The following is a 23,883-nucleotide window of genomic DNA, read 5'->3' on the forward strand; positions in this document are numbered from 1 at the left end:
GCAATTTAACCACTGGTTAACTTTTGAGCAACAGTGACTAAAAGTTAACCGGTTAAGCTTAACCAAGGTTTTGAGCAACCCAGTCGAGATTGTCTTTTATCGCCGAATGTGTCCCGCCAACAGCCTGTAGCCCTTCAGAGGCAATGGTGACGTCTTACGAGTGAAAAATTCTCTAGCGGGACGTTAAACAATGTACAATCAATCAATCGAAATGGGGAGTTCCCTATGGGCGGCGGAATGGGTAAAAAAAAAAGACGTTTATGCAAAACGAACAATCAATTTTCAAAAACATCTAGATGTAGGAAACTGGAATCTGCCGAAGTTTGCCGAATAATGTACAAATATAATGATTACGTAGATAGACTCGCACGCCATCTAACGTTAATTCAGTTAATGACTGTTGGTTTTGCATTGGTGATCGTTGGTTTTGCAATGGAGTCTGTTGATTTTATTTTAAGCTGGTTTGTTTCGTATTCCAGTATGTTTTTGAAAATTAATTGTTTGTTTTGCATAAACGTCTTCTTTTTTTTTCTTTTTTTTACCCTTTCCGCCGTCCGACTCTGAGAATACATAATTAAATATGAAATTAGCGTGATTACTTTTTAATCCGACTGAGTTAAATGCACAATCTGCATAAAGTGTATAGCTTAAATATAGATTGATATTTAATGTATGCTTTTTAATAGGTCTAATTACGGCATATACATGTAGTTTTAAGTATAGTCAATTTTACATCAATGATGTATTGCAAAAAAATATTTTGAACCCACGTGTCCGGCACGTGATAAAAAGTTAGAAACATGTCATGTAATTCTTTATTTTAATCATGCAGTTTTTCTTTTCACATCTGTGACCTTTATAAGTTTCCATCACCTATAAAACGTCACGGATACCGTAAATCTGGTTACCCCCCGCTATCGTCTCAGAATTATCAACCAGTAGAGTTTACTCCCTCGTATTTACTTAGCGGACGGTGTATTGATATTGGGCTATATCGCTCTCTGTTGTAGGTAAAAATGTTTTCTTTATCCTTCATATATATGTAAACCACGCTTTCGTCTTTCAATGTATGCAATGCCTACATGTAGTTTCAAGATCATCGTATATATAAGCTCGATATATATAAAGATTACGGCAACTCATGTGGGATATCCCATTAATCGTATGATTTGTAAACATTGTATTTAACATTGATATTTAGGATATGAATGTGTATTAAATGCACGAAAAGGCTACTTAATTGTTAGAGTTTGGTTTCTTACAGTAAACTATGACTTCCAATGGCGAAAGTATTGTCCCGGAGAAAGATTTACACAGTTTTGTGGTTCGAAGTATGGAAGCTGTCGGTACAAATTCAGAACATGCTAGCGTGTTGGCGGATCTCATTGTGGCGGCCGACACTAGAGGTCACTACAGCCACGGGCTCAATAGATTAGGTAAGAATGCTGACGTCATTCTTTAACATACGTGTATCCAGTATAAGCTTGTATCTCATACATGCATCGATAGTATGCTATAGCATAGTTCTATCAAACGCCTGTTGTATACTTCCGGCCCGAACTACTTTTGAGATCATCCCTGATTCCCCGCTTCAATATTTCTTAGTTTGCATTCCTATTTATCGATAGGATACATGGATTAAAAGGATATCTAAAAGAAATCTTTTCAACAATATTTTCTAAAGTATAAACATTAGATTAACTAAGTTTGTTAATTGATTAATCAAACGAAAGTTTGGTATCAACTCTATCGGGCAAAAAGCATCAGATAAGCGGTAAACTATTTAATACAAGTATAAGAAAATATTGTGTACAAAAAATGCGAGAGAAAAGCAATGCGCCCACTGACATAATGCATTGTTGTTGCAAGTCAGTGAAGTCACATTTCATAGAAATGTACACACCACAAACAAATGAGAGATGTCAACAATTATTGTCAACAAGGAAACAGTGGGGTCTGGCGGGCGCGGCCGTACATAGACGACCCAGCAACTCGACCAGCTGCAGGAAGAATTCAGGTCACATCTCTCTTCTCTGGATCCATTCTAGACGTCACGAATATGAATATGAACATATTTACCATGTCTACTCATCAAAGTGTATTGCAGGAAGTCGTACTCGACCTCTTCAATATCTAAGAAAACACGTGTTAATTTGAATTAAAAAAAACATTGTTCTTCCAATAACAAACACTATGTTCACTAACTCACTGTTTTATCTAAACTAAAGTAATAGTAGTCCACTGTCATTGATCGTTAATGTCATTTTCAAAAAAGTCGCAAATAACACATTTTGAAGTATATTTCGATGTTGTATCAATAAAATAAATACTTGTTAAAATTTCCAAAGAAATATCATAGTTTGATAAAAAGAAAAAAAAAAAAGAAAAAAGAAAGTGAAATAATGACTAGATTTAATTATTCCAATACCTCCCAACACTATTTTCATTCATAGGTATGAATAAAAAAGTGTGTAACTGTATAATATTTATCGTACTATTTTTTTTCGCGTAGGAATACAAACAAGCACGGCTGTCGGTAATGACTTAAATCAGCTGTTTTGTTGCATTTGGGGATAATCTCCAATCAAAGTTACGGAAAGAGCGAATAAGATACAATGTATATAGAATATCTATATGCGTAAATGGTGATTTATTTGCTCGGCAAGCCTCGCGAATAAATACACCATTTCAACTCGTTGGATAAAGCAAATATTAGATCACGAAATACAATAGATATCCTCTATAATATTCATGCATAGAACAGAAGGCAAAACTTTGCCAGATATAAATGTACAATGTATGTACACGTATTAATGTGTAGTAGACTAAAGAGGAACTATTCAGATCTATATATAGTTGATGTTATCGACTGTCTGTCTGTCTGTCTGTCAAACGTTAACTTCAAGAGGTAATGATTACCAGGGTGTAAAAAAACAACAACAACCACAGCATACTTTGTTTCATACAGATATGTACGTAAACTCCATTGAAACAAACACAACATCCCATGGCAAGGGAATCGAACCACAGATTCTAAAGGAGACGGTTGCCACCGCTTTGGTAGAAGGAAACAATATTCTCGGTAAGAGAATCAATATTTTCAGATACTAGATCCCTGACTGGGAATTTTAAGCATATAAACTATATTGTTATTCTATGATTTCCTGCAGGGCCTGCGGTCGGAAAGTTTGCCATTGACGTAGCCATACAAAAAGCCAAGACGGCGGGCATTGGCCTTGTAACAGTAAAAGGTATGTTTAATGTAAATAATACAGAACGGTACTGGTTTATTAGTAGAGATTTAAAATTATATCATATTTATTATTACACATGTACCTTTCGTAGGTTCAAATCACTTCGGAATAGCGGGCTGGTATGGTATGAGAGCCATGGAACAAGGATTAATCGTAAAATCAATTCGTCCATAAAGTCATTCGTTTTGAACATCTCCTTAATGAGTGATGCAAAAAAATATTTGTTGGTTATGCTTTTATTTTGATCTTTTATTTGTAGGGAATGGCATTTACAAATACCTCTCCTTTGTTAGTACCTACCAGAGCGAAGAAAGTGAGTTCGTGGTGTAATTTTTACGTATATCTTACTCTTTCTTACATGTATTTACATCTCTCGGGTCCCAACAATCGGAGAGCATGATTTAATTCCTGCAAGCTTATTGTCCCAGGAGATTGAATTTTTAAAGTTTCATTTTCTTCAGTTTCCTTTTGTTTATCAAAGATACAGGGTTAACTTGATATTCACAAAATAACGTCGCGTTTAAGACTTCATAATGCGTGTATGTTTTGTGCGATTTGATAAAACTCCGTAATTAGGAATAATCAGCTGTCCTACATGGTACCACTGCGTTTCGGCGTCAGATGGAAGAGACATGATAAAGTGTACACAAGAAACATTGGTGCACGCACCAAAGTTATGGGCCGAACAAATTTCCAAGAGAGTATCATTGTTTCCATAAACTAAAACTGTCTCGTAAACATATTGATTGGACAAGTGTCCAAATTCGATCCATTAACATACAAAATGAACAGTAATCTGGTACTCCTTAAAGATGTGTGAACTACGTGTATGTCCAGTAGGCAAAGGTTCTCCAGTGGACTTTTTTAAAGAGCAGTCTGAACCTTAACCTTAAACCATTGTGACCTCAGAATAATGTGTTTATATGCTGCTTTACGTCTCATTCTCGAATTTTTCACTCTTATAGAGACGTCACCTTCGGGCGAATTGAGCAGTGAGGGTTCTTTATCGTGCTAACGCCTATCGTGACACAGGACCATGGCTTACAAGCCTCATCTGAATGACCTCAAAATAATAGATATGGGTTATTCTGCTCCTTGGATGTTATAAGTTTGATGAATATTTACAATGTTCATTATTGGAAAATATTGAGCTTTTATCACTTGAATATATTAAGCAAACATTTTCTAATGTGCAAAATAATTCAACCAATGACTGTTGCATGAATACTGCATTAATTTAATTTCACACTTTCCATATTAAAACTGTGACATTTAATTTGGGTTATCCAAATATCATAACCTTTCGCTATGAAATAAATCAGATTTATTCAAGATTGAAAATTTTATTGGCACAACCTGTGACAATATTTAACAAAATAGTATAATGCAATAATCAAAACATTCTTTAGCACCCTTGGAATTATGCATTTTTCAAAACAAAACAAAAAAAGATATCAAATGTGGACTTCAAAGGTTAATGAACTAGATACACTGATGAAATTTTTTTTCTAGACATTGAAAAATTATTTCATATAAAGGTGTAAATACTGAGCCATCTATTTCATCTTCATTGTAGGAAAGCAGCTATTTACTCTGAGGAAAATTTTTCAAAATAGCATACGCCATAGCATTGGACTATTGCTGAACGCAAATCAGGGTTGTTTATTTAAATGGGAAAAATACATGCAAATAAAGTGTAACATTACTTAGCATAATGTTAGAAATGTTTGAATTTAATATATCAAGTAATATTTAGAGAAATCAATAAATTAGATGAGAGCAGATCAGTTTAACTGCATAAAAATAACATGAAATGACAACTTTTTAGTGTGCAGTATATAGAGGGTCTTTAAGTGTTAGTACTTCTAAATATGATGACTAGTGAAAAAATGGAATGGACTGGTTGTAATGACTAGAATAAAAACATCATATTTCAAAAGCAATACTGAACAAAAATAAGACTGTAATACTGACAATAAATATTATACCCATTGCAATAAAAGTTATTGTTTTATCATGATGTAAAATAATTTAAAAGCAAAACAGAACATTGATGACATTAGGTCTTCATTATATTTGATAGTGCTATTGTACATCAAACAACAAATTCTGCAAAATGAAAAAAAATTCAGGTGTCTACAGTAAGTGCATAGGCTAAATACTTGCAATACTTCTACAGTAACTAAAAATTCAAACAAATCTAAGAACTTCTAGCTGAAACCTATGTCGCATAATAATACAAAAAAATACATGCGTCTACAGTAAGTGCAAATCCTACATTCTTGTACTTCTAATACTTCCTGAGTAATAATGAATTCAAACAAATCTAAAAAGTTCTTTTAAAAAAAAATTAGCTACCAAAAAAAAAAGGGCAACATCTACATTGTAGGTGAACTGAAGGTGTGTGACTGCATCCATCTTGCAAAATTTAACAATCACTAATATCGTAAAAAGTGTTACGTGCCGAAACTTGGGATTTAATCTTGATTGGCAACTTCTCTAATAGTACACTTAAGCAAGCTGCCTTTGATTCAATAGTAAATGTGTCCTTCATGATTTCCTTCAAAGTATCTTTAAAGATGGTTGCTTTTTCATCTCTTTTCGATTCTGTTGAAAACAGAAAAGTTACTCGGATGTTTTTCGCCACCTCTATAAATAGGTCAGCAGATAAGCGCACGTGACCTGTGTGTTACACAAAAAAACAAAACAAAAAAAAAAACAAACAAAAAAACAAAAAAAACAAAACAAAAACAAATGTTTAAAAAACACCACCGAATTACTTTACATACAAAATGAAAACGTATCATGATAATCAGTAATCCAACTTAAAAAAAAAAATACACACTCATCCCGCAGAAACTCATACACTTCTCAAATTCTTATTTCATAGAATGGGCCGGCTCGTGCCGGCCCATAATAACAACAGTTGTTCAGAAAAGTTCGGATAGTATTATATTCGGAATTTATGACATGAGCAAATATTTCCTGTTGTAGTTACAGAGCACTGCCGAGGGATGTACATCATCAAAGATGTGTGGTCTGAATTTCGAAAAAATTTGTCCACTTTGTAAGAGCAAAATTTTATTGAATCTTTACTCATATCTTCAGGTGACCCTGGGAACAAACCCTATATGTTTAGCGGCTCCCGCCAAGAACGATGATAACTTTGTACTAGACATGGCAACAACAAGTGTGGCGCTAGGAAAGGTATACACGCTATTATTATAACTAAAGGCTGTACAATCTAGATATATGCGTACAAAAAGAAACACCCATTTTCTTACGTACAAGAAGAAACGCCCACTTTCTTACGTACAAAAGAAAACGCCCATTTTCTTACGTACAAGAGGAAACGCCCACTTTCTTGCGTACAAGAAGAACCACCCACTTTCTGACTTTTATTGTGCAGATAGAACTACAGGAGAGGAAGGGAGAGTCAATGCCAAATGGTTGGGCTATAGACAAAGAAGGGAAGGTACGTGTAATATTATATACACTGTATATATTCAATTACTGACTGGGCTGTAGACAAAGACATGTGCATGTAATATGATATACATTCATTCATTTGAGTACTAGCCGTAGACAAAGAAAGGTACATGTAATATTACATGTATATCTATTTATGTAATAAATGGTTAGACTGTAGACAAAGAATAAAATGATATAAATGTATCTAAGAGAAGCAAGTTATTTAGCATTTTGGTTATGGAGTGTAATGCATATTATATGTACAGAGAGCTTATCTGCCTTAACTTTCCAGGAAACTAACGATCCTTCAGCTTATGCTGGTCTTCTTCCGCTCGGAGGATCTCAGGAAAGCAGTATGTAAAACACATAACAAGATGTATACAGATATTACTTCTTTTGGTATACAATAAACTTCAGAGTAGTCAGGCTTTGTTCACTAAGATACTCAATGGCTATAAAGTATATGAATTGATGTATTTCGTTCATGTAACAAGATATTTAACGGAATGTGTTTCGTGTATATTTGTGTTCAAGGTGCAGAGGTTAAAAGATATCTATAGGAATATGTTTAAGGTGGTTTTAATGGATTGTGTTTAAAATGGTTACAAACTATTTAACGGAATGTGTTTAAGGTGGTGTTATCGCAATGTGTTTAAGGTGATTTTATCGGAATGTGTTTAAGGTGGTTTTATCGGAAGGTGTTTAAGGTGGTCACAAGATATTTAACGGAATGTATTTAATTAAGTTGGTTTTATCGGACTGTGTTTAAGGTGGCTACATGATATTCAATGGAATGTGTTTAAGGTGGTTTTATCGTAATGTGTTTAAGGTGGTTACAAGGGTTACGGCCTGGCCATGATGGTGGAGATCCTGTGTGGCATCCTTAGTGGCGCGAAATTCGGACCAAATATCCGTACCTGGAAAGATTTTGAAAAAGTTGCAAACTTGGTAAGTCGCAGCGGGTTTCTCCGATTAGATACTCATCGTTCATATGAATAGAATCAAATAAGTCCTCCATGTCTAATTATAGAATGATTGAGATCCATGGTATCTGTCACTCATTTCTTTTGTAGGGCCAGTGTTTTATTGCAATTGATCCAAATGCGTTTGCAGAGGGATTTACCGACCGCATGAGCGAATTAATGGACTTTTGTAGACATCTTGAACCGGTATTACAATTTTTAAAAAAATTTGATTTCTATATCAACAGACGCACTCGCAACTTCTCTTACATGAACAATTCGACATGATTTTCTTTCATAGGCAGAGAGTGAACATCCGGTAATGGTGGCCGGTGACCCCGAGAGAGTTCATGTTGATCTTTGTAAAAAGTTGGGAGGGATACCATATCACCAAAATCAAATCACGTTCGCGGTATGTGTGTAGGGCTTGTACAAAAATTAAAAAAATAAATTAAAAGTAAAATAATAATAATAATAATAAAAAATAGTAACCATCTTTCCAGGAATATTTTTTTTTTCAGAATGATTTAGCCAAAAGACTCAAAATACAGCCGATGGCGGTGAAAAAGTAATTATCTGTGGTTTGGTAACATGTTCGCTCACATACAATAATCAACCACATATTCTTATTTTTGAATAAAATATTTTTTTATAATGTGTGTTGTCTGCATGTTGTTAACGCCATTGAAGTATTGAATACACTAAGCTTATTAAAGCATGTAATTTCCCCTCAAGAGAACCATCGTCTTTGGTAAGACATGACAATGAATTGTATACAGGCGGGATGTTGAATTATACACAATAAATTGTATACAGGCGGGATGTGGAACTATGTACAATAAATTGTATACAGGCAGGATGTTGAATTATACACAATAAATTATATACAGGCGGGATGTTGAATTATACACAATGAATTGTATACAGGCGGGATGGAGAACTATGTACAATAAATTGTATACAGGCGGGATGGAGAACTATGTACAATAAATTGTATACAGGCGGGATGGTGAACTATACACAATAAATTGTATGCAAGCGCGATGGGGAACTATGTACAATAAATTATCTTAGGTGGTTTAATCACAACAGGTTGATATACAAATCAAGATACCTGGTTTAAATACGGGTCTTTCCAGTAGTACGCTGTAAGCTATTTGAGAGATCCGTATTTTTAATCAGATTGCAAACCAGGGAAGTTAGACAGAGAGTAAGGAGGAAATTAAGAAACATAAGAAATGCCTGATTTATAACGGGTTTCCCGTAGGCGTCCAAAGTACTACTTGGGTGGCAGGGGACAGTTTCTTTGGTTCTGAAACATGTGGGTAGGGGGTATACATCAAAGTCAGATTATGACAGACTAATGAAAAATCATATTTCCCTATTATGTCAATACTTGTATTTCATATTGGTGTAGTTAATAAATTATGACCCTAAATTACATGTAATCTATAAATACTGGTGCTGGTGCACAAAACATGATCTGAGCAGGTGCCCCTTTTTTGCTTTTGATTTTCTCTCATTAGGGCTAATCCGCACCACCCCCACACCATCACAGTACCAAGTGTGGGGATTTAGATACTGTGCACAATCAAAAACCCTGTCTGCCCTTCTTAAAAATCTACCTTTCGTGTGGGGCCGTCCACCTTCCCTCTCAGCTACAGACCTTTCTTCGGGGGAAATTCTCAGAGGTAATGGGTATAACCATTTCACGGGCTACATTTTGGTGAAGATAACGAACATTGATCAACATGGACCCCTGGGTATATCAGAGGTGGGATCAGGTGCTCAGGAGGAGTAAGCATTCCCTGTTGACTAGTCACACCCGCCATGAGCCCTATATCTCGATCAGGTAAACAGAGTAATCCGTTGTCAAAATCGATGAGTAAAGAACGGCCTAACAATTAGTATATGAAACACGTCAGACAGCATTTGACCCAATGATAGGTTGTATTGACGAACTAGATCGTTATAACGATCTTAGAATTTACAAAATGCTGACTTCAATCGAGACCGTTGAAACCCCTGTACCATCAACTTGTTTGTCAATAGCTTGCCTCGCTTCAAAAACTGACCATACACAGAACAAGCTCTTGCGTATCGAATCAGCTGAGGGATATAAACACCATATGCAGGTGAGAATGGAATATTGCTATATAAATAGGGAAAGTTGACCATGGAGAAGCTATGTGCCACATGTGGCATGACTTCTATATTTTATCGTCTGCTTATAATTTTGTTTCCATTATATCTCGGTAACAAAATTGAGATAAAGCATCAAAAAATTTCACAATCCTTGAAGCAAGTTATTATAGATTTCAACAGGGGAAAAATCTCGGAAAATGGAAATGTCATGACTAACGTTGAGGGTTATGAATGCAATTAGCTAATTAGAATTAATTTACGTCATATCATATTCTAATGCTTTAGAATTCATATTTAGTAAATTTATTGTTATAAAGAGAACATGTACGGTAATACATATCAGACTGCACCAGCGCTTGTTGACTTTAACTAAAATTATCATTAACTCTTACAGTTACACAGTGTCAGCTAGACATTAACTGTCAGTTAAACTTAACTTGTAGACATTAACTGTCAGTTAAACGTAACTAGTACACATTAACTGTCAGTTAAACTAGTAGACATTAACTGTCAGTTAAACGTAACTAGTACACATTAACTGTCAGTTAAATGTAACTAGTAGACATTAACTGTCAGTTAAACTTAACTAGTAGACATTAACTGTCAGTTAAACTTAACTTGTAGACATTAACTGTCAGTTAAACTTAACTAGTAGACATTAACTGTCAGTTAAACTTAACTAGTAGATATTAACTGTCGGTTAAACGAAACTATCGTTTGTGCAACTGGGCCCAGTTATTTTACCAGCTGTGCCTTACTTCTCAACAACGGGAATATTTGACCCGAGGGACACTCCAATTTGTATGCACTATCATAGCTAGATACTAGGTAAGTAGATAAAGGGTTATAAATTACTGTTGAAAATATTCTTGGAAATATCTTTTCCTTTTCTTCTAAAACTAATTAATTTTACATCTTGTACCGTATCATACATTTTTGCCTTTTTTATTTTGTACACGTACATGTATGAATGTCCGCGTTATATTTACTGACCCGCATACTATTTACTGACCCACAGGTAATGGTGGAGGTCCGTTTGTTCCATAATACAATGTTTTATCAATGCTGTACAACAAAATACAGTGTATATCTTTAAATGTAGGCGTACTGATACAGTTGTAAAGAGTATTAACTAGTATTAAGACGGGTGTCTTCATTGATTCATCAATAAATATTACGTGATACGTGTATGATGCTCACTGAAAGCGTTATGTTGGGAATACGGTTGCATGTCCATTGCAGTTTCCAACACTTCGCCCAATGGCTACTGCTGACAAGTACATTGTTCCTGAGGAAGATGTTCATAGTTTTATAATTCGTTGTCTGGAAGCCATTGGAACAAATTCTGAGCATGCGAGAGCATTAGCTGACGCCCTGACATGCGCAGACACCCGGGGTATCTACAGTCATGGACTCAGCAGAATTGGTAACGGTTTCTTAAGAGTCTTTAAAAAAAATGATATCGATGTGTTTTGACTGTTTATTGATTTATGTAATGAGTGAATGTATATTTAGCTTGCTGTGAACTTATCTTTTAAGAGGACATACGATACCCAAGAGTTGCTATATAATTTTGTAAAACTATTCGTATATGTTGTAACATTGCTAAAAACCCTTGCCACAAGTCTCTTATGGAACTATCTTTATTTTTGTATTATTCACAAATTTTTACTTGAAAATTCAATGGAAAAACATTACCTAAACACTTAAATTTAGTATCAATGACCGATTTACATGGTTATTTGTTTGTTTTAATGTCATAGGATACCCAAGATTTTGGACGCATCAAACGAAGAATCTCGTGGGGATCCGGGTTAGAATAGGTCCTCTGTACCCCTTGTTTGTCGTAAAAGACGACTAAATGGGGCAGGTGGCAGATCCCTCCTTGCTCAAAGGCCGTAAGCACCGATCATAGGCCTAAATTTTGCAACCCTTCATAGGCAATGGTGACGTCTCTATATGAGTGAAAATGTTTCGTTAAACAACAATCAATCAATCAATCAAATGAAGTAGGATTTTTGTTGTGTATATGTGAGGTTTTCTATTATTAGATCAAACAACAATATAAATCGGTCATTAATAAATGAAATTCACCAATAAAAATATATTCTTCCATTGAATTGTCAAGTAAAGATTTGCGAATAACGCAAAACTAGAGGCGGTTTCATTGGAAACTTTTGTGGTAAATATGGGTTTTAAAAATTAATAACAGATTTCTGGGTATCCTATGTCCGTAATTATGTATGTCGTTATGCATTGAATTGATGGTCAGTCTACATTCGAATGAACTCCAGGTTTATACGTGAAGTGCCTACAGAATAAAGCCATATCAGATGGACAGGGTGTTGAACCAACCATAGTAAAAGAAAACGTCTCCACAGCTCTTGTAGATGGGAACAACATTCTTGGTAGGTATACAAAAACCCACTTAGAACAGTATAAGATATATACTTATTAGAGATTATTCATACTCATTATGGTTTTATATCCAGGACCAGCCATTGGCAAGTTTGCAATGAAGTTAGCAATGGAGAAAGCAAAGAACTCTGGAATTGGATTGGTCAGCGTCAGAGGTATCATAGAATGTTAATTTATTAAAGGAAGAACACATGATACACCTGTACTCACAAAAACGTAATACACCTGTACTCACAAAAACATAATACACCTGTACTCACAAAAACGTAATACACCTGTACTCACAAAAACATAATACACCTGTACTCACAAAAACGTAATACACCTGTACTCACAAAAACGTAATAAACCTGTACTCACAAAAACATAATACACCTGTACTCACTGAACATAATACACCTGTACTCACAAAAACATGACACACCTGTACCCACTAAACATAATACACCTGTACTCACAAAAACATGACACACCTGTACTCACTAAACATAATACACATGTACTCACTGAACATAATACACCTGTACTCACTGAACATAATACACCTGTACTCACAAAACATAATACACCTGTACTCACTAAACATGATACACCTGTACTCACAAAAACATGACACACCTGTACTCACTAAACATAATACACATGTACTCACTAAACATAATACACCTGTACTCACAAAAACATAATACACCTGTACTCACTAAACATGATACACCTGTACTCACTAAACATAATACAACTATACTCACAAAAACATAATACACATGTACTCACAAAAACATAATATACTTGTACTCACAAAACATGATACACCTGTACTCACTAAACATAATACACCTGTACTCACAAAAACATAATACATCTGTACTCACGAAACATAATACACCTGTACTCACAAAAACATGATACACCTGTACTCACAAAAACATAATACACCTGTACTCACGAAACATGATACACCTGTACTCACAAAACATGATACACCTGTACTCACTAAACATAATACACCTGTACTCACAAAAACATAATACACCTGTACTCACGAAACACAATACATCTGTACTCACAAAAACATGATACACCTGTACTCACAAAAACATAATACACCTGTACTCACGAAACATGATACACCTGTACTCACAAAACATAATATACCTGTACTCACAAAACATGATACACCTGTACTCACAAAAACATAATACACCTGTACTCACTAAACATAATACACCTGTACTCATTAAAACATCATACACCTGTACTCACAAAACAACACGAAATGTGTGACCAACCTTTTCTTTAATGGAACAATGTGTTGTATATTCACTAGGGTCTTCCCATTTTGGGATAGCTGGATGGTATGGACTTCAGGCAATCCAGAATGGAATGATAGTGAGTGCTGCATAGTCATGCAAAACTGAGTATTGACTCGAGCTCGACAGTACAAAGAAAACCAAATCATCCATGTGTTTTCATTTTATAGGGCATGGCTTTCACTTTCATTTTATAGGGAATGACTTTCACTTTCATTTTATAGGGCATGGCTTTCACGAACACATATCCAATGTTGGTATCTACTCGATCAAAAGAGGTACATGTATGATTAAAAGTAAAATATTTCAGGAATTATTAGACAGAAAAAGCCTCGGTTTTAGAGGTAAAGTAAAGATACAGCGACCACTTAAGTTTTGTAATCTCCTGAAAATATCAAAATATTTCTATCTTTCCTTTAAACCATACATAGTTGTTTGGTGTTATCCATGTACTGAAATGGGTTAATTTACAATGAAGAATTATTTTTTTTTTTATAAAACTGTAAAAGTGGCTGCCGATTGCAAACATCCAACCTGAATCAAAATCCCGAGCTGAGAACTTTCCACTACCTGAAACTCTCAATATGACTCGCTCGTCCGTTAAAGATTGTCTTTTTAAACGCTATAATGACCGTGATTTTTAAAAATTTTGATTTCAGATGGTTTTAGGAACGAATCCCATATCACTCGGAGCTCCAGCGAACAATGGTGATAATTTTGTATTAGACATGGCAACAACAGCTACTGCACTGGGAAAGGTATATCAACGCATCAACGATACACTGAAAAATGAACGTTCATTCGCTGTTAGGCTTTCATGTTATCATAGATCTAATAATCCTATAGGTTGAATTAAAAGGGAAACAGGGGCAGCAATTACCAGGTGGTTGGGCCATCGACAAGGACGGAAAGGTAAGGGAATCTGGCATGATGACCATTATTTAAGATGGATATTCCCACCATGTAGCACTTGTAGTTTGTCAAGAATTACGCAAGTCATGACTTTAATGTTTGTTATTCAAAAACAGGAAACGAGAGACCCCAAAGCCTTCCAGGGTCTACTGCCCCTGGGTGGTTCCGAGGAGAGCGGTACGTCTATGAACTAGGGATTAACTTGGGATTGCTTTGAATTTGTAACCATACCTGTTTTACACTCACAATTCAGCAAGATTGTTTTTAATTGTTTAATACACTGCAATCTTAATGCTACGTTGTAGGTGGTTATAAAGGTTACGGCCTGTCGATGATGGTGGAGGTATTGTGCGGAATACTAAGTGGTTCGGCATTTGGTCTTAACACTGGGAACTGGAAAAAGGGTGAAGGAGCTGTCAATTATGTGAGATTATCATACATGTATATAAGTTCATAAATATAGGATTAATTTGTATCCTTTAATATATTCTTCATTAGAATTGTTTACATATATCATTTCCGGTCGAGACAGCCTAGTGATTAGGGCGTATACTTCGCGGCCGGGAGGTCACGGGTTTAATTCTCAGTCCCGGCGCCGAATTAAAATTAAGATGTTTACAGGCACCGCATTAAACCTAAGGCGTTTACAGGCGCTTCATTAAACCTAAGACGTGTACAGGCACCGCATTAAACCCGGGGCGTTAATTACAGGCGCCGCATTAAACCAGATACGTTTACAGACGCCGCATTACATCTGAGACGTTTACAGGCGCCTCGTTAAACCTGGGACGTTTACAGACGCCGCATTAAACCTGAGGCGTTAATTACAGGCACCGCATTAAACCTAATACGTTTACAGGCGCCGCATTAAATCTGAGACGTTTACAGGCGCCTCGTTAAACCTGGGACGTTTACAGACGCCGCATTAAACCTGAGGCGTTAATTACAGGCGCCGCAGTAAACCTAATACGTTTACAGGCGCCCCATTAAACCTAAGACATTTAAAGACGCCTCATTAAACCTGAGACGTTTACAGGCGCCGCATTAAATTTGAGACGTTTACAGGCGCCTCATTAAACCTAATACGTTTACAGGCGCCTCATTAAACCTAAGACATTTAAAGGCGCCTCATTAAACCTGAGATGTTTACAGGCGCCGCATTAAATCTGAGACATTTACAGGCACCTCGTTAATCCTAGGACGTTTACATATGCCGCATTAAACCCGAGGCGTTAATTACAGGCGCCGCATTAAACCGAAGACGTTTACAGGCGCCTCATTAAACCTAAGAAATTTAAAGGCGCCTCATTAAACCTGAGACGTTTACAGGCGCCGCATTAAATTTGAGACGTTTACAGGAGCCTAATTCAACCGAAGACGTTTACAGGCACCGCATTAAGCCTGAGACGTTTACAGGCGCCGCATTAAGCCTGATACGTTTACAGGCGCCGCATTAAATCTGAAACGTTTACAGGCGCCTCATGAAAACGGAAAACGTATAACATGAGTGGTGACTGTTGCTTCGACAAGAGTCCGGTCATAGAGGTGAAAGACAGTGGTCTTTTTGGATATAACGTTAAACACGGGACGTGTCTTGGTAAGCGTTGGTACAGCCTTCAGTGCCATGTATAGATCAAAATTAAAAATCTGCTGTACTTCACCTAAAGCTGGTGAAGTCTCGAGTGAAAAATTCCATGAATGGACGTAAACAACATATAAACAAACAAACAAACAACAAACAAACAAAATATTTATCATTAGTTTCAATTAAATAATGCAATATACATCTGTGTTCTTTCCTTATACAGGGGCAGTGTTTTATTGCAATAGACCCGAGCAGCTTTGCTGACGGATTCACAGACAGAATGACAGAGTTAATTGACCAATGCAGGGGCATTGAATCTGTAAGTTCTAACTGTACATCAATGTATTCCTGAAATGAACATCAATGTGACCCGGAAATGTATATCAATGTGACCCGGAAATGTACATCAATGCAAGGTGAAGATAACGAACAGTGATCAATCTCATAACTCCTACAAGCAATAAAAAATAGATAGTTGGGCAAACACGGACCCCTGGACACACCAGAGGTGGGATCAGGTGCCTAAGAGGAGTAAGCATCCCCTGTTGACTGGTCACACCCGCCGTGAGCCCCATATCCTGATGTATCCCAGAAATGAGTGCCAAACAATATTGTGAAATTCACATTCATCATGCATTGTCATACTATGGCAAGAATAAGTGTACCTTATCAAACACAGTCTACAATTTTATCATATACTTATCACACACAGTCTACAGTTTTATCATGTACTCATCAAACACAGCCTACAGTTTTATCATGTACTCATCAAACACAGCCTACAGTTTTATCATGTATTCATCAAACACAGCCTACAGTTTTATCATGTACTTATCAAACACAGCCTACAGTTTTATCATGTACTTATCAAACACAGCCTACAGTTTTATCATGTACTCATCAAACACATACTACAGTTTTATCATGTACTTATCAAACACATACTACAGTTTTATCATGTACTTATCAAACACAGCCTACAGTTTTATCATGTACTTATCAAACACAGCCTACAGTTTTATCATGTACTCATCAAACACATACTACAGTTTTATCATGTATTCATCAAACACAGCCTACAGTTCTATCATGTACTTATCAAACACAGTCTACAGTTTGATCATGTACTTATCAAACACAGCCTACAGTTTTATCATGTACTCATCAAACACATACTACAGTTTTATCATGTACTTATCAAACACATACTACAGTTTTATCATGTACTTATCAAACACAGCCTACAGGTTTATCATGTACTTATCAAACACAGCCTACAGTTTTATCATGTACTCATCAAACACAGCCTACAGTTTTATCATGTACTCATCAAACACAGCCTACAGTTTTATCATGTACTCATCAAACACAGCCTACAGTTTTATCATGTATTCATCAAACACATACTACAGTTTTATCATGTATTCATCAAACACAGCCTACAGTTTTATCATGTACTTATCAAACACAGCCTACAGTTTTATCATGTACTTATCAAACACAGCCTACAGTTTTATCATGTACTCATCAAACACAGCCTATAGTTTTATCATGTACTTATCAAACACAGTCTACAGTTTTATCATGTACTCATCAAACACAGTCTACAGTTTTATCATGTACTCATCAAACACAGCCTACAGTTTTATCATGTACTCATCAAACACAGCCTACAGTTTTATCATGTATTCATCAAACACATACTACAGTTTTATCATGTATTCATCAAACACAGCCTACAGTTTTATCATGTAATTATCAAACACAGCCTACAGTTTTATCATGTACTTATCAAACACAGCCTACAGTTTTATCATGTACTCATCAAACACATACTACAGTTTTATCATGTACTTATCAAACACATACTACAGTTTTATCATGTACTCATCAAACACAGCCTACAGTTTTATCATGTACTTATCAAACACAGTCTACAGTTTGATCATGTACTTATCAAACACAGCCTACAGTTTTATCATGTACTCATCAAACACATACTACAGTTTTATCATGTACTTATCAAACACATACTACAGTTTTATCATGTACTTATCAAACACAGCCTACAGTTTTGTCATGTACTTATCAAACACAGCCTACAGTTTTGTCATGTACTTATCAAATACAGCCTACAGTTTTATCATGTACTCATCAAACACATGCTACAGTTTTATTATGTACTTATCAAACACATACTACAGTTTTATCATGTACTTATCAAACACAGCCTACAGTTTTATCATGTACTCATCAAACACAGCCTATAGTTTTATCATGTACTTATCAAACACAGTCTACAGTTTTATCATGTACTCATCAAACACAGCCTACAGTTTTATCATGTACTCATCAAACACAGCCTACAGTTTTATCATGTATTCATCAAACACATACTACAGTTTTATCATGTATTCATCAAACACAGCCTACAGTTTTATCATGTACTTATCAAACACAGCCTACAGTTTTATCATGTACTTATCAAACACAGCCTACAGTTTTATCATGTACTCATCAAACACAGCCTATAGTTTTATCATGTACTTATCAAACACAGTCTACAGTTTTATCATGTACTCATCAAACACAGTCTACAGTTTTATCATGTACTCATCAAACACAGCCTACAGTTTTATCATGTACTCATCAAACACAGCCTACAGTTTTATCATGTATTCATCAAACACATACTACAGTTTTATCATGTATTCATCAAACACAGCCTACAGTTTTATCATGTACTTATCAAACACAGCCTACAGTTTTATCATGTACTTATCAAACACAGCCTACAGTTTTATCATGTACTCATCAAACACATACTACAGTTTTATCATGTACTTATCAAACACATACTACAGTTTTATCATGTACTCATCAAACACAGCCTACAGTTTTATCATGTACTTATCAAACACAGTCTACAGTTTGATCATGTACTTATCAAACACAGCCTACAGTTTTATCATGTACTCATCAAACACATACTACAGTTTTATCATGTACTTATCAAACACATACTACAGTTTTATCATGTACTTATCAAACACAGCCTACAGTTTTGTCATGTACTTATCAAACACAGCCTACAGTTTTGTCATGTACTTATCAAATACAGCCTACAGTTTTATCATGTACTCATCAAACACATGCTACAGTTTTATTATGTACTTATCAAACACATACTACAGTTTTATCATGTACTTATCAAACACAGCCTACAGTTTTATCATGTACTCATCAAACACAGCCTATAGTTTTATCATGTACTTATCAAACACAGTCTACAGTTTTATCATGTACTCATCAAACACAGTCTACAGTTTTATCATGTACTCATCAAACACAGCCTACAGTTTTATCATGTACTCATCAAACACAGCCTACAGTTTTATCATGTATTCATCAAACACAGCCTACAGTTTTATCATGTATTCATCAAACACAGCCTACAGTTTTATCATGTACTTATCAAACACAGCCTACAGTTTTATCATGTACTTATCAAACACAGCCTACAGTTTTATCATGTACTCATCAAACACATACTACAGTTTTATCATGTACTTATCAAACACATGCTACAGTTTTATCATGTACTTATCAAACACAGCCTACAGTTTTATCATGTACTTATCAAACACAGTCTACAGTTTGATCATGTACTTATCAAACACATACTACAGTTTTATCATGTACTCATCAAACACATACTACAGTTTTATCATGTACTTATCAAACACATACTACAGTTTTATCATGTACTTATCAAACACAGCCTACAGTTTTGTCATGTACTTATCAAACACAGCCTACAGTTTTGTCATGTACTTATCAAACACATACTACAGTTTTATCATGTACTCATCAAACACATGCTACAGTTTTATTATGTACTTATCAAACACATACTACAGTTTTATCATGTACTTATCAAACACAGCCTACAGTTTTATCATGTACTCATCAAACACAGCCTATAGTTTTATCATGTACTTATCAAACACAGTCTACAGTTTTATCATGTACTCATCAAACACAGTCTACAGTTTTATCATGTACTTATCAAACACGGCCTACAGTTTTGTCATGTACTTATCAAACACAGTCTACAGTTTTATCATGTACTCATCAAACACAGTCTACAGTTTTATCATGTACTTATCAAACACGGCCTACAGTTTTGTCATGTACTTATCAAACACAGTCTACAGTTTTATCATGTACTCATCAAACACAGGCTACAGTTTTATCATGTACTTATCAAACACGGCCTACAGTTTTGTCATGTACTTATCAAACACGGCCTACAGTTTTATCATGTACTTATCAAACACGGCCTACAGTTTTATCATGTACTTATCAAACACGGCCTACAGTTTTATCATGTACTTATCAAACACGGTCTACAGTTTTATCATGTACTTATCAAACACAGCCTACAGTTTGATCATGTACTTATCAAACACAGCCTACAGTTTGATCATGTACTTATCAAACACAGCCTACAGTTTTATCATGTACTTATCAAACACAGCCTACAGTTTTATCATGTACTTATCAAACACAGCCATTCCGTGGGGATCCGGGTTAGAATAGGCACCCAGTACCCCATGCCTGTCGTAAGAGGCGACTAAATTGGGCGGTCCTTCGGATGAGACCGCAAAAAACCTTATCAAACACAGCCTATAGTTTTATCCTATACTTATCAAACACAGCCTATAGTTTTATCCTATACTTATTAAACACAGCCTATATCTTTATCCTTTCCTTACAGATGGACCCTGATTCTCCAGTGTTGATCCCCGGAGACCCAGAGAGACGAAACTCTAAACACTGCAAGAAACTTGGTGGAGTTCCATACACACCTGAGACCTTCACTAACGCGGTAAGTGTGTTTGATAAGTACATGATAAAACTGTAGAACTTGGTGGAGTTCCATACACACCTGAGACCTTTACTAACGCGGTACTTGTCTATATAGTGTTGAAAAGTGTCTATGATTGATCACCTTCGTAATAATTTCATTCAACAAAATATAAAAACCAGCTTCGAGTCACAATACCTTAAGTTTACAATACCAAATGTTGTCATTGGTTATTTGCATGTTGTTTCGATATTGTTTCTTTACTAAGATGTGTATATTTTAGAAGATCGTGCAAAGTGATTACATGAATGATTAATGTACATTAAACAATTTACCGGAAAAAAACACCTTACGAACTATCGACTTAACAATATTTTATGCACTTCTGATGTTTCCAGGAAACCGTATTTACCCTGTTCTTAATTTGGTATTCATTTATAGGATTGATGACATTGATCTTTGTTATCCTCACGCTTTCCTTTGCTTTCAGAATGATATTGCCAAACGACTAGGAGTTGAGCCATTAAAAGCAAAGACCGGTTAATGAATTAGGATAGCTCAGTGTTGTTTTGTAACTTAATTATAATTACAAATTACATTTTGTAAAACCATTTCATGTGTCGTGATTTTTATGAATTTGTATGAAGGAACGCGAGTAAAAACAAAGAGAGGATGGAATTCTGAATGTATGATTGGATGTGTATGATTTTTTGTACGAATCAATGGATGACATTGATTGATTGGATATATATGAATTTTTGTATGAATCAATGGATGTATAATTTTTTGTTTGTATCAATGAATGCCATTGGATGTATATGATTTTTTGTACGAATCAATGGATGCCATTGGATATATGACTTTTTGTATGTATCAATGGATGCCATTGGGTGTGTATGACTTTTAGTATGTATCAATGGATGCCATTGGATGATTGGATGTGTATTATTGACTTTTTGTATGTATTAATGGATGTCATTGGATGATTGGTTATATATATATGAATGGATGGATAGATATATTTATGAATGGCTGGATGAATAGATTTATGAATGAATGAGTTTGTGTGACTGTATGATCGGATGGATGGGTGGATTACTGTTTATCCTGGTAATGACACAGGAATAATATTACCCTGTTATTATATCCCTGGTAATGACACAGGAATAGTATTGCCCTGTTATTATATCCCTGGTGATGACACAGGAATAGTATTGCCCTGTTATTATATCCCTAGTAATGACACAGGAATAGTATTGCCCCGTTATTATATCCCTGGTAATGAAACAGGAATAGTATTGCCCTGTTATTATATCCCTGGTGATGAAACAGGAATAGTATTGCCCTGTTATTATATCCCTAGTAATGACACAGGAATAGTATTGCCCTGTTATTATATCCCTGGTGATGAAACAGGAATAGTATTGCCCTGTTATTATATCCCTAGTAATGACACAGGAATAGTATTGCCCTGTTATTATATCCCTGGTAATGACACAGGAATAGTATTGCCCTGTTATTATATCCCTGGTGATGAAACAGGAATAGTATTGCCCTGTTATTATATCCCTGGTGATGACACAGGAATAGTATTGCCCTGTTATTATATCCCTGGTGATGACACAGGAATAATATTGCCCTGTTATTATATCCCTGGTAATGAAACGGGAATAGTATTGCCCTGTTATTATATCCCTGGTGATGACAATGGGTCTATTTCCTCCCGAAATCCACAAAGTCAGTGTGTTGCTATCTTTGGCATAGGATGAACATTGAAAAGAGTAAAAAAAAAAACGATTAATTAAAACCATCAATAGCCCATAACAACGTAAATACTGAAGTAATTAAAGGCAATACTTACATGAATGGATATCAGGAGGGATGACTGCTCAAGGCTGTTGCATTGTAAAGAGGACTGAGCTTGCGAGGGTATTTGTCAAATTCTATCCACTTTTAATTTTGGAAGCGGATTTCAGTAGGAAATGAAGTATTTCTGTCCATTATCATTTAATTGTAAATAAATGTCAAGTCGTAATCACCTACACGTGGTTATGTAAACAGATGTTATGTCACCATTGAGTTAAAGAAGTTTCTGGGATTTTAAATGGTTGTAGTTTTATTGCTCAATAAAAACCCGGGTACCCTCTATAAGATCGATACGAAAAATATCAAAATGTATGGTGAAAACGTATGTTGGATTTAATAACTTCAGAATATAATTAAAAGTTTTACAGAGCCTGTGCTAAGATATGATACATGTAAGAATTACTTTAAGCAAGTTAGAATTACGGATAAACGAAATTGTTTATACTTCGTATTTATAGTGTGTAATTTTTATGTGATCAAAAACGACGAAAATTAGTCCACGCGAAATAGTGTTCACTACAAAAACAACGACCCCCCCCCGAACGAAATTAGATACAACTACAGTATAGAGAAATCTACAGGACCAATGTCAGTCGATCTATGCTGACGGCGGAGTCATAAAAGCGAGTAATTTTATTTCACGAGTGCTTCTCGCGAAATTACGCAATAGTAAATTCCACGCATATATTTAGAAATTTACAGTATCCCGAAGATTGCAATGTTACGCCGTGAATGGTGAGGTTATCACGTGAATTCTGTGGTCACCCAATAAGCATTGGTCAATAACTCATAGTAGATACTGTGATAACTTAAAACAGTTAGAGCAATATAATGATTTCTCATTTCTTTTTAGTAATACAACAAGTGGTTTAAATTGAATTCGTAATTCTAAGATAGATAGGGCAGTAAAACGATGTCTCGTTTCTTTTTACAAAATTAATGTAATACAAGTGGTTTAGAGTTTTGTTTTACGGAATTCGTAATTCTGAACAAATCTAAATACCATTCCTTACTTTTCAATTGATATGTTTTACTTTTTTTTTTCAAAATGGAATATCAAAGTCTGCATTATTAAGGGAACAAAAAGGAA

The 23,883-nt window shown here is 35.3% G+C and overlaps 1 protein-coding gene across 1 annotated transcript; it reads left to right on the plus strand.

Moving 5' to 3' along the window:
- The first annotated feature begins 428 nt into the window (after positions 1–428).
- LOC125659053 (uncharacterized) lies at positions 429–21,538 on the plus strand. The gene is made up of 24 exons (XM_048890600.2): positions 429–1,010; positions 1,265–1,436; positions 2,969–3,082; positions 3,171–3,251; positions 3,346–3,407; positions 3,514–3,567; positions 6,363–6,461; positions 6,664–6,729; positions 7,018–7,078; positions 7,555–7,673; positions 7,799–7,894; positions 7,989–8,099; positions 11,075–11,258; positions 12,127–12,240; positions 12,325–12,405; positions 13,578–13,639; positions 13,785–13,838; positions 14,220–14,318; positions 14,407–14,472; positions 14,589–14,649; positions 14,778–14,896; positions 16,281–16,376; positions 20,838–20,948; positions 21,418–21,538. The coding sequence occupies exons 2-24, from the start codon at positions 1,271–1,273 to the stop codon at positions 21,469–21,471; spliced, it is 2,130 nt and encodes a 709-aa protein (XP_048746557.2). The 5' UTR covers positions 429–1,010; positions 1,265–1,270; the 3' UTR covers positions 21,472–21,538.
- The last annotated feature ends 2,345 nt before the right edge of the window (positions 21,539–23,883 follow it).

This window comes from Ostrea edulis, chromosome 9 (genome assembly GCF_947568905.1).
Source record: "Ostrea edulis chromosome 9, xbOstEdul1.1, whole genome shotgun sequence".
Taxonomy (NCBI): Eukaryota; Metazoa; Mollusca; class Bivalvia; order Ostreida; family Ostreidae; genus Ostrea; species Ostrea edulis.